Source organism: Salvia splendens, chromosome 4 (genome assembly GCF_004379255.2).
Source record: "Salvia splendens isolate huo1 chromosome 4, SspV2, whole genome shotgun sequence".
Classification (NCBI taxonomy): domain Eukaryota; kingdom Viridiplantae; phylum Streptophyta; class Magnoliopsida; order Lamiales; family Lamiaceae; genus Salvia; species Salvia splendens.
Window position 1 is genome coordinate 32,769,685 of NC_056035.1, and position 19,402 is coordinate 32,789,086.

The 19,402-nt window shown below is 39.0% G+C and overlaps 2 protein-coding genes and 1 pseudogene across 2 annotated transcripts; all 3 read right to left on the reverse strand.

The window, feature by feature from the left end:
• Window positions 1-907: 907 nt before the first annotated feature.
• Window positions 908-5,025, reverse strand: LOC121801490 (probable tRNA N6-adenosine threonylcarbamoyltransferase, mitochondrial). The gene is made up of 13 exons (XM_042200990.1): window positions 4,724-5,025; window positions 4,575-4,619; window positions 3,766-3,840; window positions 3,229-3,325; window positions 2,844-2,934; window positions 2,527-2,576; window positions 2,209-2,399; window positions 2,037-2,122; window positions 1,889-1,964; window positions 1,682-1,765; window positions 1,462-1,576; window positions 1,280-1,368; window positions 908-1,202 (listed from the first exon to the last, which is right to left on the reverse strand). The coding sequence occupies exons 1-13, from the start codon at window positions 4,988-4,990 to the stop codon at window positions 1,059-1,061; spliced, it is 1,410 nt and encodes a 469-aa protein (XP_042056924.1). The 5' UTR covers window positions 4,991-5,025; the 3' UTR covers window positions 908-1,058.
• Window positions 5,026-6,515: 1,490 nt separating this feature from the next.
• Window positions 6,516-7,259, reverse strand: LOC121800991 (agamous-like MADS-box protein AGL80). Its single transcript, XM_042200471.1, has one exon. The coding sequence runs from the start codon at window positions 7,257-7,259 to the stop codon at window positions 6,516-6,518; it is 744 nt and encodes a 247-aa protein (XP_042056405.1).
• A 769-nt stretch (window positions 7,260-8,028) lies between these two features.
• Window positions 8,029-9,360, reverse strand: LOC121799402 (annotated as a pseudogene).
• Window positions 9,361-19,402: the final 10,042 nt, after the last annotated feature.

Below are 19,402 nucleotides of genomic sequence, written 5' to 3' on the forward strand. Positions count from 1 at the left end.
GTGGAGCGCATCCGTCTATACAAGAATGGTTATCTATTCGTGCAAGGACACGCGACTCTAGTGCCCACACCCAACTCCAACAGGATCTAATTGAGCACATTTGGACAAATTTTGGCAGATGAAATTATTAAAATTGTGTACTTTTATTTTTTTAGGATTTTAATTGTGTGCTTTTTATTTTTTTAGGATTTTAATTGTGTGCTTTTTATTTTTTTAAGTTTAAGTTGTAATTTTTTTAATGTTGTGTGTTTTTTAATAAAGTGTGTTTGTTTTTTAATAAAGTGTGTTTGTTTTTTAATAAAGTGTGTTTTTTTAATTGAATTTAGTTGGAAATAAAAAAAATGAAATTGAATGAATAGTAATTTAAGGAACGGTTAAGGAACGGAGGGTTGCAGGTTCCGTTCCTTAGTTAAGGAATGGAGTAAAAAAGTACAGTGAGACCCTCAAATAGTGGTTTAAGGAACAGTATAGGAACAGCGTTGTGGATGGCCAGAAGCCTCCTAAAATTCCTTTTTTTTTCTAAAATTTTCAAAATTTCTGTATAGCCCTTTCCAAGATTTTGCTGTAGAAAAGTAAATCGTCGAGTGTTGCTGAAAATTTTGGAAACTGGAAGTTGCAGAGATAAATATTGTTGCCGCAAAAAAGAAGAATGGCTGATTCAATAAAAAATAAGTGGAGTTGAGTTACTATAATATTATTGTTATTATAAAATATCGCAGGCTCGCTCTCAATTTTAAATTTTAATAATTAAAGAACGCGGACTTGACTTTAAGGCAAGAAGGTGATCGAGCATTTTATACTCCTACTCATTTACTTGCAATATAGTATCTTTTTAACAAGTATTCATTTTTATTTTTTATATTGCAAATATGTACATTAGTAAAATAAAATATCAAAACACCACAAAAATCATGAAAACTCCACTCTCAAGCAATTCACGTTTGCAACTTAACACAAAAATCAAACTGTACTAGAATACAAGGGAATATACAAAAATATAAAAATAATTTAAGGTAATATACAAGAATATAAACCAACCCATACAAATATTCTTGAGCTCAAGGCTGCTGCTGCTGCTGCTGCATAGATGCTTGAATCAGAGAGGTGAGCGAGGGATGAATCCGAGCTGTTTTCATCGACCGCGCTTCACTTCTTCCCTGAGCTAATTCCTCGCCCAACGGCCACCTTGGCCGCAGATCAAGCTGATATACATACACAAAAAGCAAGAAAATCAGTTTATGAAATAATACAAATTCTTAACAAAGTAAAAGAGACGAACCACAGCATCCTCCGGTTCACATGCAGGCGGCGGAGGATCGTATCTTCCCATGCGGAAATGCTCGATGCCGGCCCACGCAATCATTGCACCTATCACAAACAAAAGGGAACACAAACTGCGTGTCAGCTATTTTCAGCTGGTGGCGTAAAACGAGACGACATGGGGGAGAGTTAGACTACTACCATTGTCAGTGCAAAGACTGGGAGGAGGGCATACAAGTTGCAGGCCTTTCTTCTCGATTATCTTATTGAGGCGAGACCTGACATATTGGTTGGATGCAACGCCTCCTGAGACTACCTGTACAAGGAACGATACATCACACGTGTCATGGGCGACAATATACAGAATACAATAAATAAGGGCCACGGAAGTAAGACACCAGTAATACTGCATTTTTCTAACCAGATGCTTCACAGAAGGCTCGATCTCCATTGCCCATTCAATCGCTCGTTCACATTTTTCTTCTAAATGCAGCACTGCAACCCGCTGGAATCACACGTATTTGTGAAGTTCAAGAGCAAAGATTAGATAGCATTGGTGCAGGTTTACCAGCAGAATACACCACAAAGAAGGAAGGAAACGGAGGAGAGAAGTCTCGGAGTAGATCACCTGAAAAGAGGCTGCAATATCAGCCCGAGCCTTTCTGTCTTCCTCACTAGCTTCAGCAACATGTATTGCAGCATCACTGCACCAACAAATAAATGTTTAGCTATTGGGAAGGCCAACGTAGAAGAAACTAATGTTTAAAAGAAATTACATATTTTTGGATTCAATTGCCAATCTGACTTGAGTCTTCAGACCTGCATAAGAGAAATTGCAGTCTTTGTGCTGTTTCATGGGAACCTGCAGAAAATCAAAACATTAATACTGCAGTCGGAAAGGTTTGAATCAGGGTAAGAATCTGGTTGAGGTTTTGGAGGACAGCTAGCCTTGAATTTAATAGATTTTTCATCACCCTCTCGAGCCAGCTCCTCTACAGCAGGGCCTCCACTCTTCCTCATATCAAGACCAAGCCATTTGGCCGTCTTATCATATGCCTCTCCAATAGCATCATCTATCGTGGTCCCAAGTTGTATGTAATGGCCAAGATCACGCGCAAGAACAAGTAGATTATGACCGCCTAAGTGAACATATAGATCCCGATAACGATCAGTTATCTTGTCGGAAATCTTTGTATGTCTCTTACTTATGCATGCTTAGGAACTTGTGCAAAATAGAAGTGAAAAAGTACTTAGTTATGATTATACCTGAGATGAGGAAGGCCATGAAAGGGAACTGTAAATCGCTTTGAAATAACCTAGACGAAAACAAAATGTCATGTCTTCAATATGTCATTAGCATCAAGCATGTGACCTGTAACATGATATAACTTACATATTTTACAAACCATTGCTAAATTCCCGTTCCATATTGAGACGAACTAGAATGTTTACTAAATCCAAATAAAGATATAGGGTAATGATGAATTGTGACACATGACGTAAAACATTTACATCAAGAGATAGGTTATATATCCAGCATGTTTGTTTAAATGACAAAATCTTTTGTAGAATGTCGTAGTTACCTTGCAACCAAGGCATGAGCTTCCATGTGATGAACGCCAATAATGGGTAGAGCATATGCCCCAGCAAGTTTCCGAGCTTTCCTAACACCAACTGTCAAAATGTAATAACAGATTGTAAGAACCTCTCAACAAAAGTTCTTTATGTCTATCCAATTACACTACCAAAATCTTGTGACCTGAGATTCTGATTACCAAATCAAGATTAGAACTGAAACACGAAATCACAGATGAAAATTACAAATTTTGTCGCCACTACCAACTTGATGGAAAAGGAAGAAAGAGACAATCCAGGAAAGAGACTAAGTCACTAAGATGAGAGAGAGTGCTGAGTGGGACAATATAAAGAAGAAAGAAAGACGAAGGTGACAGAAATGTAGCAAATTACCACGCAGGCAAAGGCTTAAACCCGGACCAATTGTAACAGCAACTGCAGAAAGGTCTTCCTCAGTTAATTTTGCTTTATCAAGAGCTTCCTGCACTACCTGCGCAGAGATAGCACCAAATATGTCAGAGAGGATGGTAGATACTATATAAACATATAGATTTGGAAGTTGGAACTAAGACAAGTAGGACTTCCTATCCCCACAGAGAAAGGGAGAGAGAGAGCATAGGAAGAAAAAGGAGAAGAGCCATCTCCTCGAAATATCGTAAGTGTGTACTTGATTTTTGCAAGTTATGAATATGTGAATGGTCTGATGTCACTTTCACCTGAAGAAGGCTTATGACTAGACTCACATATTCAGAAACTAACTATTAATTTTGAAATATACAAGCAAACGTAATAGTAGAAAACCATGACCAAATCATGAGAATGGTGCATTTTATTACAGAAACATCTCATATTAAAAAGAAAAAGAATAAGAAAACAATGCTGAAAATAATCACAAATAGAACAGTTAATACCAAGATAGCAGGACAGTACCTGATCAATCACCAATGAATGTGCTTCTTCTGCCATCTTAGGAGCAACTCCCCCATACCGAACAAGCAGATCAGCCTTGATGTATGTGAGGACAAATTAAGTAAATTACACAAAAAAAAAATTGTGTATTGTTCTATGTGTATAATACAAAACAAGAGAAAAAAAATTCAAAAGGAAGTATAACACAATTGTTGCATCAATCTCATAACTAAGTCAATATGCTGCATATAATCCTTCCATTGATTTTCCCCCAACCTTACCATATATCCCTTAGATTTTCCAAGCACTTCTTCTACTTTCATTAAGGACCAGGGCCAATAGTGATGACATGAGCTCATTATTATGATAATGTTGGATAGCCGATTAGCAACAAACATGTTACATCAGTAAATAGATGAACTGGACCGAGGAGCACTGAAGGACAAGGACTACATCTCCCAATACCAACATGACATGAATATGTTTGATCATATGTGCCACTTAGAAACAAGCTTCACATCGAATATCATTACCAACAGAGTATTCAAGCTCCAAAATATCATGAATAAGAAAGAAAATCAGCAATATTTCAGTGCCTCACATAAAAGACAGCCCAGACAAGAATGAAGGGATCATAATCATGGTCATCATACAAGACATACTAAAACTATACGCAATAAAGGGAAAAAAGAACTCCACGCCAGCTGCTATACCAAGGAGCACTGTGGTCCCCAAAAATCAATAGCAACACAAACAAAGTCGGAAAAAGGAAAGAATTGGACTAAATAGCTCAAGGAACCACACAAACAAAGACACTCATTTACATATACCTGTGAAGACACGACTTGGCTAAGGATTTCTCCATTGCTCCGAACCTACCATCAAGCAAGAAACGATTTTTATTATTCATTTTAAAAGATAACGAAACATTTTGTTGTTTACTTCACAAAAACAATTTCGAGACAGACGCAGCACTTACTACTGCAGCCGCAGTGTCGTCGCAACTAGTTTCAATACCAAGAACAACCAATTCCTCATCTTGGCTTGACGCATTAATGGCTCGCGCCTTCCGGCAAGACGAATAATGGACCGAAACAAAATCAGTTGTCCGATGGAGAAAAGGCGTTAGGGGTCTGCTCAATTTGGGTATGAATTGCAAATTTTGGACAGCTTTAGTGGAAAAGCGGATTGAGGGCTTGCGGAGAAGGGTTAGGCGGGAAGTTAAGGGGGTTAAATTGGACGCCATTTGAGATGCTGTCACTGACTGAATCGATTTCTCTATCTTTTTGGTTGTGAATACCCAACGAATTTCGCGATTATTTTATAAATAAAATTTTAATCATAAAAATCATAAATTTTGTCTTGGACATAGTATAAAATTAAGTAATGTTTTGTGAATAAAAAGGATATAAAATTAAGTAATGTTTTGTGAATAAAAAGGAGAGAACTAAGAGCATCCACTATGGTGCGGATGTCCCCGCGGACATAATGACTTTCCACTGCACCGTCACGTCACAATGACTTCTCACTGCACTGCCACGTCATAAAGACTTCCCACTGCACAGTGGCGGACATCCCAAGGACATCCCGCCGGACTTCCCACAATAATAAAAATTCACCAAAATTAAACAATTTACGGAATTAAAATTTCGCCACGATTACGGAATAAAAATTTCATTAAATAAAAAAAATAATCTGGACGTCCGCACGGACGTCCGTGGGTCAACGCAATGGCGGACGCCTACAAGGACGTCGCGACGGACGTCCCGTGAACGCTGCGGAACTCTGGTGTCCGCAGCGGACGTCCGTATCCACATCACCGCTGCGCAATGGCGGACGTCCCACTCGGAACTCCGGCACGCCGGTCGGACGTCCGTCGGGACGGGCGTCATTGTGGATGCTCTAAAACACGAGAGATAATACTAATAAAGTACTATACTAGCGTGTTAATTATTGTATAAAAAATGATCTACAAAAGACAATAAAAATAAAATACTCCATCCGTCCGTGAAATGTTGTCAATTTTGTCATTTTTGTCCGTTCATGAAAAGTTGTCCATTTGATTATTTCTATTTTTAGTAAATGCACTTCATTTTCACTCACGCTCTATTATAAACTAATATAAATACGAGACTCTCATTCCACTAACATTTTCAACTCGCTTTTTTTCATATTTCTTAAAACTCCACTAACTCTTTAAACTCACTTTCTATAAAACTAATATATAAATATGTGATCCTCGCTCCACTAACTTTTTTAACTCACTTTTCTTCGCATTTCTTAAAACCTGCATCAAGTTAGGACAATATTTTATCGACTGTCGTCATGCCTACCGCTATAATAATGAGGCAGTTTTTTGGTCGACATTGATATGGTCTATGAAAAAAAAATGGAAAATCATTTAATTTGTTTTTGGTTGGATGAGAAATTAAAGAGATATAGGTATGTGAATTTTAATCAATTTTATTGTTTGGATTTATTACCATATTAGAATTTATTATTTACCCCCTTTTCTTTTGCATGCATTAAGTCTGCTGCTTATTATTTTTGCTTGACATTTTTAGTTACGTACTTATACTATCAAAGATCGCTTTTAGCCTAGTAAGTAGACGCAATTATGTCGATAGGAATACAATTACTAATACATTTAATTGTCTTCCTCAACAGAATTACAAGAAAGTCACCAATTTTAATGTAAAAGGATATCACATACACAAAAAAAAGACGAATAACAATTATAAACACATTAATTTCAACATGTAAAACATAAATCAATGATAGAAATTGGTAGGCCACACTCTTCCAAACTCATCAGTCACTCCACCCTGATTCCAGTCAGCGAAGGATCTTGCAACTTCAGTTGATCCTAAGTTGATTCCCCTTGACATGCCAAAAGTGTTCTGGATGCCAGGGCCGAACCATCCGTCCTCGCTCGCCACAATCGAAGTAGTTGCAAAATCGCCACTTCTATTTTCTACCGTTGCTGGTGTCATCTGGCTATGGTGTAGATTGTTTCCGTTAGTGCACAAAAGCTGGCCCTGTGCCCCTGCAAGTTCGTTGTACCTGTTTTCGAGCTTCTTCAACTTTTCTTCCACAAACCAGTCCAAACCATTTAGCTGCCTCACATCAAGCTCATTGAAGATTCCGCCTTCAAAGATTCGAGTCATGAGGAACCTCATCTCTGTTTCGTCGTTCTTCTTCTGAAGTTTCAGCAACCTATCGGTCATGCTTTTCAGTTTGTCACTCAAGAATTTATCATGTAGAACCATTTTTTTTGGTCCGGGCTCTTTGGAACGAGCCATGAACTTCATGACTCCATTCATGACATGATCATGAGATGGCCACAGGGTCGAATGTGACTCTTTCGGATCATGAACGATGATAACTACCTCTACGCCGCACAACACTGATAACTCATGTGCTTTCTTGATCAAGCTATCAAGCCTTCTTTTGAAAGTGGATTTTCTGACTCTCTCACTCACAATTTGTGTATGCTTTGTTTTTTGGCGAGGCATGTTTAGTGATGGACTGATTTTTTTCTATGTTTTTCTGTTGGTATATATACGTATAAAGGGGGTTTAATTCTTCTACACTTGATATAATGTTTGAATGGGCAGATATATATGGTATGTCTCTGAATTGGCTATTGAATTATGGAATTATATATATAAAGCTTATGTAATATATTGAAATTTGAGTCTTTATTATGCAAGTTAGGATGATCCAGGAATAGTAAATCTGTAATATGTTGAAAACGACTTTGAATGCAAGGTAATATGACTAACTAATAACAAGAATTTTGTTATGAATTATATTAAATTGCTATGTTTAATCACAGTTAAAAAGAACCATTATAGGTAAATCTTTAACATATAATACGCCTTTGACAGTCAAATCCTTCATAGGAAATATTTCAATTTCACATGACCCTTTTTCATATTTTTCTTTATGTGAATTACGACTAGCTTCATATATATAGTCACTCTGGTTAAACAAATTGACCCCATTAAACCTCAAATTAAATTCCAAGTAGTTAAATTATGGGATGGTTAAGTAGGAGACAGAAGAGGAAAAATGTGAGAAAGTTTCCTTAAATAGACAATGGACTAATTTTGGTAGACCAAACAAAATGAAAATATGAGAGGTATCTGTCATGAAGTATGAGAATAAGTTGTTGAGGTAATATTGCATTTCGGTCAAACTAGATTCTTATGTTTTTGCGTTTTGCACTTGTCTACATTGAGATCATCGAGTTCATCATGTTTTCTTTTGCAAAGCTCAGTATTTTATCGTAATCACTTTATTTAGTAGATAAGTCATTGCAAGACTTGGTACACTTGATTTAGTAGTTGTAAAAATGTAGTAGAAGTTATTGATAATTAATTGGTCATTTTGATATCCTTGCAGTGAGTTCCCTGACGAGCTTTGCAGCAACCATTGCAGTGTCTCGCTGCGGATTGTACTCAACCACATCCGCAGCGACAATATCGCCTTTGAGGTTATGAAGAACGTTGAGAACGTCGCGGAAGGAGAGGCCTCCCGGCTCAAAGTGAGACACTCCCGGCACAAATGCCGGATCCAAGCAGTCCACATCTATTGAGATATACACCTCTTTTACACCTTCACCAAGTTTCTACAACAATACAAGTAGTAGTATCAATTAATAAGAGGACAAGGACAATATGTCAATACTCAATACATACATGCAGGCATAAATGTTGAGTTTTGGGAGAAAAAGAGACCAGAGATTCTCGAGTTGGTTGCGATCTTTTGAAAACGTGCGCATTTCATACTGCTCCACGCCAAAACGCTTCCCTTGTTCCCGGCCTTCCCAGTTGATAGACCTTATTCCTACCTGCAGCAAGCGACGAGCATAACCGCCCTCCATCATTCTAGCGAAAGAGGACGGACGCGTGAGAGTATTTATTCCCCTCAAAGGCATCATAAATGTCAGGATGTGCATCCAGGTGAAGAACCAGCTTCTCCGACACGGCTCTCACCACCGGATACGAGATAGAGTGGTCCCCTCCTAGCACCACAGGCCTCAATGGCTCCTATAAAATGGACCACTACTATTAACAAATATTCACATCCCTAAATTAATCAAAACAACCTTTGAAAACAGAACCTCACTTCTTCCATCACTATCTTAACAGAATCACTAATGATATTCATCAATCTATCATCATCAACGCAAGTCCTGCACTGGAACGTCGCCTACATCTATCATCACCCTCGGATCACTTATATCTTTACCTGCACATATATATTAATGTTGAGCTAAATCAAGCACACACATAAGTCATAACTTTACCTACCAACCTACCTTCTTCAGTGGTGGAGTTTGTGCTACCACACCAAATGGCTTCTCTTATAAATGGAGGTGCAAAGGCAGTGCCCTGGAGATAGGAAGAGTTGTGTCCCAAGGAGAGTGGCCGATGCCATCACGCCTCCCAGAGACTGTAGAAGCTCCCCCTTGAGCTTGGCTCTCTCGCGGATGAGCGTGAGGGATGCCTCGATGACACGAGCCTGGCCTTTCTCTAACACGTGCTTGGGAATGTGTTCGGCATTCAGCTTGTGCAGATAATGGATTCCTTTCCTTGCCACACTCTTCATCTTTTCCACTACTGGATTATATTTCATAAGTAAAATCACATCTCTATTTATACACATTTTACATTTAACATTCTTATCCAAGCAAAATATTACCAACCAATGGGATATCATCTCAAGATAAGACCGTGGTCCTTCTGCATTAGCATTTCTCCCCGTCGCAAAATGATAATACTTAAAACAATTAAAACATGCATGTTATATGCTGAGAAAGGAAAGGAGAAATCTAGGATGTGTCCAAATATAGCATGATCTACCTCTATTTATAGAAAAATATCTATGAATTTTATATTTTTAAAATATGTTAAATAGAAAATATGATAGTATTTTTTTTTTGGTAATATCTACTGGCGAGCCCAGTGACTATTCCCCGCGTTGATTTGTAGGCACCTCAAATTTAAGAATGATATACATGTCTACAACCATTGGTCTAAAAGAGACCGCCATTGATCAAGTTAGAGCATAAGCAGCGGTGGCTCATAGGCCAAGGCTTTTGAATACTCTCTTCGTTCTCCGAAAATACTCTATGTTTGTCATTTTAGTTTTTTCCCAAAACTTAGTTCATTTTCTATTTTGAAAGTTATTTCATTACACATTACACTAGAGGTGGGTCGGTACGGTATACCGTACCGACCGTGCCATACCGCATACCGTACCGGAAAGTACGGTATGACAAAATTCAATACCGATACCGTACCGAATTTTCGGTATACCGAAATTCCGGTATACCGGAAATTCGGTATGATATTTTTTGATACCATTACCATACCGTTATTACGGTATACCGTAATAACGGTATGGTAACGGTAACGGTATACCGAAAATTAATTGGTTTCTTGATTTGTTCATTTACTAATTGATTTCTCGATTGTTCATTATTTTTTGCTATCGGTAATTCGTCCATCACTCTATTCAATTTTATATTTTGGTTAGCATGTTATCAAGTATCATATTATATTTGTTGTTGCCGATGATGTTAATCTTTAAGTATCTTTTAATATATATTTATGGATTATTTTGATTACATATATTCATAATTTTATCCCATAATCGTGGTTAATGATAAAATGAAGGTACTTATTGATTATTTTTGGCTATTTAGACCAATAGTAGTAATAATTGGTCTTATAAATAAAATCTCCAAATAGATTTACAAGTGTAATGAAATAAAGATTCAATTTTTCCCCCTAGACTTTAATTTCAATCTATCATTATAAACATGCATACAAATTCTCAAAAATATTAACAAGGCACGGTCTTCCTTTGATTTGAATAAATTTTTAAAATACTAGCAAATAATATTTTTTAATGTGAAAATACTAAAATTCAAAATATATCAAAATTTGGCTCATTTGTTGGTTATGATGAGTATATTTTAAAATTAAGGGTTTAGGATTTAGGTTTCAAGGTTTGGGTTTTTAGTGTATGGGGTCTCTATATTGCAATGAAATGAATCTCGACTAGAAAGTGTCTCACCAGTGCAATATTAAATTATTGCAACGTAAACTTGCTCCTACAGTTATAACTCAACGGTTAATTCATATTTTCACAGATTTAAAATGTTTTTTAATTTTAAGTCTGATATTTAAATGTCAAGACAGTTTATTAAAATGTCAACACAAATATGTGTTGAAATTTTAATGTGATCGTATTGACATTTTTAAGAAAATGTAGCATTTAAACACACTCTTGTGTCTATGTGGGGTTAATGTGATTGAAAAAGTATAATCCAAAGTAAGAGGATGTCGAATATTCTTTTGTTTATCATTTCACAACTTTTATTTCGCAAAATGAAATAAATATGAAGAAATTAAAATGACCCGTGCATCGCACGGGCGTGACACTAGTTAGTAATTTAAATTGGACATTTATTTCTCTTTAAGAATTAAGAATGACTGATCAGTATCCTATTTATTCATCCTTCAATTTAAGTAGTATATAAAATAAGATAACATACAATGAATTAAACACTAATTAAACGATTTGATTCATTTTCAGCTGCACATAATTTTAATTGACATTTTATGAAGTGGGACGAAGAATAAAACAAAATTTTTAATTACTTTGTATATTTGGAATATGACATTACACAAAGAATCATATACTAAATGGTGTGAGTTAATACAAATTCTTTCAAATGTGCTCTGTTGAAACATATTCCATATATCGTATTTCCAATCTTCTTTCGGTGTTATGTGCTATTGTGTTTATTATATTTAATAGGATGAGTTGATAAAAAAATAATTCAGGTTAATTTTGAATTTATTTGAATAAATTATCATTTGAATGTTTAATTTTATTGTATTAATTGATGTATTAAATGTTTTTTAATATAATATATATATATAAATGTAATATATATATTACAACATATTTAATATTAATATATATATATATAATAATCTATCGGTATATACCGAATATTCGGTATACCGTGGATTCAGTATATACCGAAGTTTCGGTATACCGTGGTATACCGCGGTATAGAAAAATTGCGGCTGCCACGTGAGAAATCCACACGCTCCACACACGGGTGGCACACTCCAGCCACACGCATGTAACCGACGTCGGTTACGAATTGCCATGACGAGCCTTCAATGGCTGGTTGACCTTGCATGGTGGCTTGGCCTATAAATAGGCTAGCCATACCACTGCATTAGGACACACATACAAGCATTCTGCATCATAAGCTCTCTCCCTCTCTCTGCATTGTTTTCTGTTGAAGCTCTGCCCTCTCCTCCATCCCGTTCGCCGGAGCTCTACTGGTTGCGGTGCTGCATCAATAGAGACGTAGCCGTTTTACCTTTGGAGACGACACGCCAAACCGAAGAGCACTACCGGGGCGTATCTCGTCTTGCGAGAAGAGGCCTTCTCGACTCGGCTAATCATACTGGTTTAGTAGTTTCGATTCTACGTTGTAATTTCTAAAGTTCAATTCCTTCTTTTCCTTTCTTTTGGGTTGTATTACGCCTGATTTTGTTATCTCTTGTAATCCCCAGAAACCAACAATCGCAAGACGAGATAGCTTGCCTTTGAAGGGATTTGGACCTCCTAAACTGAACTAAAACTTTCGAAACAATTAAAACCTTTGCTGGAGATGTCGACTGAATCCAACAACGTTGATGCCACCACCACCGCCGCCATTCCCTCCACCATGGCGACCACTGGACCGGTCAACACTTCATCGATTCCCTCGATGATGCCAACCCCCGGCTTCCCAGCCGCCTCATCCACTGTCCCTTGGGTTTGGGACAACCCCTTCGGGGCGTCCACTGGTTCCACCTTTGGTGGTTCGGTTGGTTCCACGTTTAGTGGTTACTTCGGATCCTTTAATGGATCGAGTGTTGGTGCCTTCGGGCTCAATACTGGTGTTGGATCTTCCGGGATCAACACGAATGTGGGGGGCACTATGCCCAACACGAACATGGGGGGCTCTATGCCCAACCAAGTTGTTGGCTCCTTCGGGGGCAACGGAATTGGTTCCTTCCAAGGACCAACTGCGGCACCTTTGGCACCAAGAATGATGCCACCTGCCGAGAAACCACCCAAGTTTGGAGGATCAAACTTCAAGAGGTGGTATCAAAAGATGTTGTTCTACTTGACAGCATTGGGCGTCGCCAACTTCCTCACGGAGAACGAGCCGCCCGCGCCAAGCGACCAAGAGACTAGGCTCGAAGTCATGGCAGACTATGAAGCTTGGAGGAAAGGAGATTATCTTTGTAAAAATTTCATTCTAAGTGCATTAGATGATAGTTTGTACAATGTATACTCCAATGTAACCACATCTAAACAAATGTGGGAAAGCCTAGAAAAGAAATATAGCATAGATAATGCTGCAGGGACTGAACAGGTCGTAGCGTCCAAATTTATGGACTACAAAATGGTCGACTCTCGACCCATCATGGAGCAAGTCCAAGAGCTCCAAATGATCATCCACTCCTTAGTGGCTGAAGGGATGACCTTGCCCGATAAGTTCCTAAGGTGCACGATCATTGACAAACTCCCTCCAAGTTGGAAGGACTTCAAGAGTTATCTCAAGCACAAGCGAAAGCAGATGACCTTTGAAGACTTGATCGTGAAGTTGCGCATTGAGGCAGATGTGCGCAAAAGCGACCAAAAGGCTAAGGGATTCACCCCAAATGAAGCCAAAGCCAACATGTTGGAGCGGGGCGGTCCCTCCAACAAACGCCCTCGCCCAAACCGTCCAAGCGACAAAGGGAAGGGAAAGCAGCCTTCAAAGAAGTTTGAAGGCGACTGCTACAAATGTGGCAAACAAGGCCACTTTGCTAAAGACTGCCGCAGCAAGAAGAAGAAGCCGGCTGCCCACGTCGTTGAGAAGGAGTTCAAGGACTGGGATGAGAACGACCTCATTGCTGTGGTCACTGAAGAGGTCAACCTTGTTAACAACAACAAGGGTGGCTGGTATATTGATTCCAGCGCTACTGCACACGTCTGCGCAGATAGAAGTATGTTCTCCACCTACAACAACGTTGAAGGGAGAAAGATAAACATGGGGAATCAAGCCTCGTCTGAAATCCTCGGAGTTGGTGATGTAATCCTCAAGATGACGTCTGGCGTCTCAATCACCTTGAAGGATGCGCTGGACATCCGGAAGAACCTAGTTTCAGGATCAATACTAGTGAATAAGGGTTTTAAACTTGTATTTGAATCCGATAGGTTTGCATTGTATAAGTTTGGAAAGTCCCTCGGAAAAGGTTATGTAACCGACGGACTTTTCAAGCTTAGTGTAGCAACACTGTGTGTTCCAAAGCCATTGGCTAATAAGAATAAAGCATCTACTTCCTCTTATTTGACCGAGTCTTCAAATTTGTGGCATTGTAGATTGGGACATGTAAATTCAAAAGCCATTAAAAGATTAGTAAATTTAGATTTACTAAAGGCTAATGAATTGGATATCCAAGATAAATGTGAAATTTGTCTTGAAGCAAAAATGACTAAGTTGCCGTTTCATTCGGTTGAACGAAGCACAAAACCCCTTGAATTAATTCACAGGGATGTATGTGATTTAAAGATGGTGCAAACAAGAGGTGGTAAAAAGTACTTTATCACTTTCATAGATGATTGCACAAGATATTGCTACATTTATCTTTTAAGAAGTAAAGATGAAGCAATAGAGGCGTTCAAAAAATTATAAGAACGAAGTTGAGAATCAACTTGGTTGTAAAATCAAAATGATTCGAAACGATAGAGGAGGAGAATATGTAGCCCCGTTTGAGGAGTTATGCAACGCAAGGGGTATAATTCATCAAACAACTGCTCCATATTCACCACAATCTAATGGTGTTGCAGAACGCAAAAATCGAACTCTAAAAGAGATGATGAATGCACTGCTTCTAACTTCAGGATTACCACATAACATGTGGGGGGAAGCTGTTTTGACAGCCAACTATATCTTGAATAAGATCCCTCTCAAAGGAAAAGATGTCACTCCTTATGAGTTGTGGAAGGGAAGGAAGCCATCCTACAAATACCTCAAAGTGTGGGGGTGTTTGGCAAAAGTGATGGTTCCTCCGCCCAAAGAAGTTACAATCGGACCTAAGACGGTTGATTGCATCTTCATTGGATATGCACTTAACAGTAGTGCATATCGATTTGTTGTTCACAAGTCTGAAATATCGACTATCACAGTAGGAACAACAATTGAGTCGAGGAATGTTGTATTTCTCGAAAATACATTTCCTTGCAAAGACAAGGAAAAAGTCTCAACCAATTCTGAGATAAGAATTGAAGAAGCCACTAGTTCTAAACCAGTGGAAGAAGAAGCCACTAGTTCTAAATCAGCGGATGCGGAACCTGAATCGCGCAAGCGTGCAAGGCCCGATCCAAAAGATACAGTACTAAGACGTGGTAATAGAGTCAGAACACCAAAAAGTTTTGGTCCTGACTATATTGCTTTCATGTTGGATGAAGAACCAACATCGATAAAAGTAGCCTTTGCTGGCCCAGACGGGCTGCATTGGAGAGAAGCTGTTCAAAGCGAAATTGATTCAATTTTGCTAAACCACACATGGGTGTTGGTTGATTTGCCCGAAGGTGCTAAACCTTTAGGATGCAAATGGGTTCTTAAAAGAAAGTTTAAGACCGATGGAACAGTTGATAAGTATAAAGCCCGATTAGTAGTAAAGGGTTTTAAACAAAAGGAAGGACATGACTTCTTCGATACCTATTCACCTGTAACAAGGATTACATCTATACGAGTGCTTCTCGTTATTACTGCATTGCACAATCTTGAGATTCATCAAATGGATGTAAAGACTGCGTTTCTAAATGGTGAACTAGAAGATGAAATCTATATGGAACAACCCGAAGGGTTTGTAGTACCTGGACAAGAGAAAAAGGTATGCAAGCTCGTAAAGTCCCTATATGAATTGAAACAAGCGCCATTCCAGTGGCGCTTGAAGTTTGATAATGTGATGTTATCAAATGGGTTTAAAATCAACGAGTGCGACAAATGTGTCTACATCAAGAGCACTAATAACGGTCATGTTATAGTGTGTCTCTACGTTGATGATATGTTAATCTTGGGTAGCAACACTCAAGTAATTAACGATACAAAGGCATGTTAAAGAGAAACTTTGACATGAAAGACATGGGTCTAGCCGATGTAATTCTTGGAATGAAGATTCTAAGAACGAATGATGGAGTCATCTTAACACAATCACACTATGTTGAGAAGATATTGAATAAATTCAAAGCCTATGATGGCGCCGGTTAAGACTCCAATTGAACTCGACGTTCACTTGAGCAAGAACAAAGGCGAGCCCGTTGCACAAGAAGAGTATGCACGGGTCATCGGGTGCATTATGTACTTGACTAATTGCACTCGACCTGACATTGCTTGTGCCGTGAACAAGTTGAGTCGTTACACGAGCAATCCAAGCAAAGAGCATTGGAGAGCTCTTGTGAGGGTTTTGAGATATTTAAAACATACTCAAAATCTTGGGCTACACTTCTCGAGATACCCCCGGTACTTGAAGGGTACTGTGATGCCAATTGGATATCCGATAATAGAGACTCACTTTCAACAAGTGGATACGTCTTTACTATTGGGGGAGGTGCTGTATCGTGGAAATCCACAAAACAGACATGTATAGCCCGATCAACAATGGAATCGGAGTTCATTGCCTTAGATAAGGCGGGTGAGGAAGCTGAGTGGCTTAAGAACTTCCTTGAAGATATTCCATGTTGGTCTAAGTCAGTGCCACCAGTGCTAATCCACTGCGATAGCCAAGCGGCTATTGGAAGGGCAAACAATGGTTTCTATAACGGTAAGTCTCGACATATACGTCGACGACATAACACCGTGAGACATTTGATCACAACTGGCGTGATTACAATTGACTATGTGAAGTCAATAGATAATCTAGAGGATCCGCTAACCAAAGGGTTAAACCGTGATCAAATGAATAAGTTGCTAGAGGGAATGAGTTTGAAATCCATAAACTAAAGAATTATCATAGCGGTAACCCAACCATGATGACTGGAGATCCCAAGAACTTGGTTCAAAGGGACAACTAAGCTATGAGAGTTCATGAGAAACACTCAACTATATCTATTCCCTAGAGAGCAATAGAGTGTTGGAGAACTTGCCTAGTGGTAAAGGCCAAGTCTATGACTTCTAATAGTTCTTAAGAATCTCAAAGAGATGGAGTTCTCAAAGAGACCAAGTATGGCAAGGTAATTGACTAAGAATCACCTATGTAAGTGTGAAGTGTGGTCGCTTCATAAAACACACTTATGAATCCAAAGTGGTGTCCAAGACCGCAATGGACACAAAACGTGAGAACGGATGAGGTTGAGGTGTTTAAGCGTTAACACCATTGTCTCGGTGCACGCCGTGGGGGATTAGTTCAAAGCATCGCGCTACTAAGCCGCCTGTGTATCCGATGGTGTCGACTATGGAAGGTTCAAGGCCAACAACTACCTATCCTTATGCTTATATACCTCTCGAGGGTTGAGCTTGTGTCTGCATGCATATGCATTTGGCTATTTCCACTCATGTGGGGGATTGTAAAAATCATTGATTAAATATGCTCGGTCAATGGATTTTGACCAAATAATAAATGTGACGAGACATTTAATTTTGTGAAATTAAATGACATAGCGTCGATCTACATTTTACGTAGATAAATGTAGTATATTCACTTTCTCAAATCCGATTTCCGGTGAGTGAGAAATAGTGGATTAAAGTTGGGCATAATTAGCTTTTAATTAAAGCTTGGAGTTGGAGCTTAGGGAATAATTAACTAGTGTTAATTATCCCACATTGGAGGATTAACACATCTTTTAATGTGTATAAATTAAGTGACTTTATGTTACTTAATAATTATAGTGGACCAAGATGGGTGAAAGAGCCCACACGCGCGCGCCGCCGCCGCCCGCCCGAGCCCGATCCCGATCTTGGCAATTGGTCTTTGGGTGGTCTTTGGGCTTGAGGCTTGGCCCAAACTATTCTTTTTGGACCACCGCCGAGTCAGCAATCCAAATGGCTTGACACGTCGTCAAGCGAGGCACAGTCACGGCTGCCACGTGAGAAATCCACACGCTCCACACACGGGTGGCACACTCCAGCCACACGCCTGTAACCGACGTCGGTTACGAATTGCCATGATGAGCCTTCAATGGCTGGTTGACCCTGCATGGTGGCTTGGCCTATAAATAGGCTAGCCATACCACTGCATTAGGACACACATACAAGCATTCTGTATCATAAGCTCTCTCCCTCTCTCTGCATTGTTTTCTGTCGAAGCTCTGCCCTCTCCTCCATCCCGTTCGCCGGAGCTCTACTGGTTGCGGTGCTGCATCAATAGAGACGTAGCCGTTTTACCTTTGGGGACGACATGCCAAACCGAAGAGCACTACCGGGGCGTATCTCGTCTTGCGGGAAGAGGCCTCCTCGACTCGGCTAATCATACTAGTTTAGTAGTTTCGATTCTACGTTGTAATTTCTAAAGTTCAGTTCCTTCTTTTCCTTTCTTTTGGGTTGTATTACGCCCGGTTTTGTTATCTCTTGTAATCCCCAGAAACCAACAAAGAATTGAATATAGTCACTTTTAAAAAACTACATTTTCTTGAGAAGGAACCGTTGGCACGTAATAAGCTACAACATGCATATTTAGGTACAACATGCATATTTATGTATGTAGCGCACCAGACTCTCCTCTGTTATCTCGAGTTGCTCTTATTTATTTCCATACTAGCGAAGATTATATTTAAGAGCTCAAGAGATTGATGGTTTTCCCCAAATTCAGCACTTGGATCGAGTGTTGTGGTTTTTCACCAGTGATTTAGGAGAATTCGAGCTTGATTACCGGAAGCTGAGATGCGCATTGAGGAATTTGCCAGAGTGTGCTTAGTAATGAGCTCAAACTGTCTCAATGCGCCTTTGCTGCTATCAGGTATGCCTCTTTAACATAATATAATTCAAATCTCCATGCCACTTGGATTGCTTCTCTCTTGAATTGAATCTAACATGACACCTTACTTCTCATTTAGTTGATATTGAACCTCTCATCTTACTAAATTGCTAGTTTTTATTGGACATTGCTGGAGGTGGCTGCTTCAGCTTTGGTATGATGGCTCATCTTGAGCCAACTTTGCAGGGGATCGGCCTATTTGGGGAAACTGGATTTCTTGGTCAAGTTCTCTATCTCGAAGCAGGGTTGCTGCTTCTAGAACTGTTTGGTTTTTAGATGATCCTGGTACGCCACCATTAATTCATAATCGTTAATTGATGGAGATGAACTAACAGGTTTAGCTTGAGGCGCATTAATGGCTAACATCTAATAATAAGCAAGTATGTGACTATTTCTCACAGGGGTTGGAAAGGGGAGTAGAATGATTTTGCTATTGGAACCCGAACGTCTAGAAGGGATTGATGATAAGAAAAACTGCGTTAAAAAATATTGTTGTGTAACTTCGGCTTGAATAAGACTTTAAATCAGGTAGTGTAGGATTCATGCTATGTTCTATACGTCTGCTTCGTGAAAAAGAATATGGAAAATCTACCCACTTTTTCTTGACA

Coding starts and splice junctions, on each gene's coding strand:
- LOC121801490 (XM_042200990.1), bottom strand. CDS start 4,990: ATGGCGTCCAATTTAACCCCCTTAACTTCCCGCCTAACCCTTCTCCGC. Junction 2,577..2,843: donor GCTCATGCCTTGGTTGCAAG/GTAACTACGACA, acceptor GTTTTCGTCTAG/GTTATTTCAAAGCGATTTAC. Junction 1,766..1,888: donor ATATTGCAGCCTCTTTTCAG/GTGATCTACTCC, acceptor GTGTGATTCCAG/CGGGTTGCAGTGCTGCATTT.
- LOC121800991 (XM_042200471.1), bottom strand. CDS start 7,259: ATGCCTCGCCAAAAAACAAAGCATACACAAATTGTGAGTGAGAGAGTC.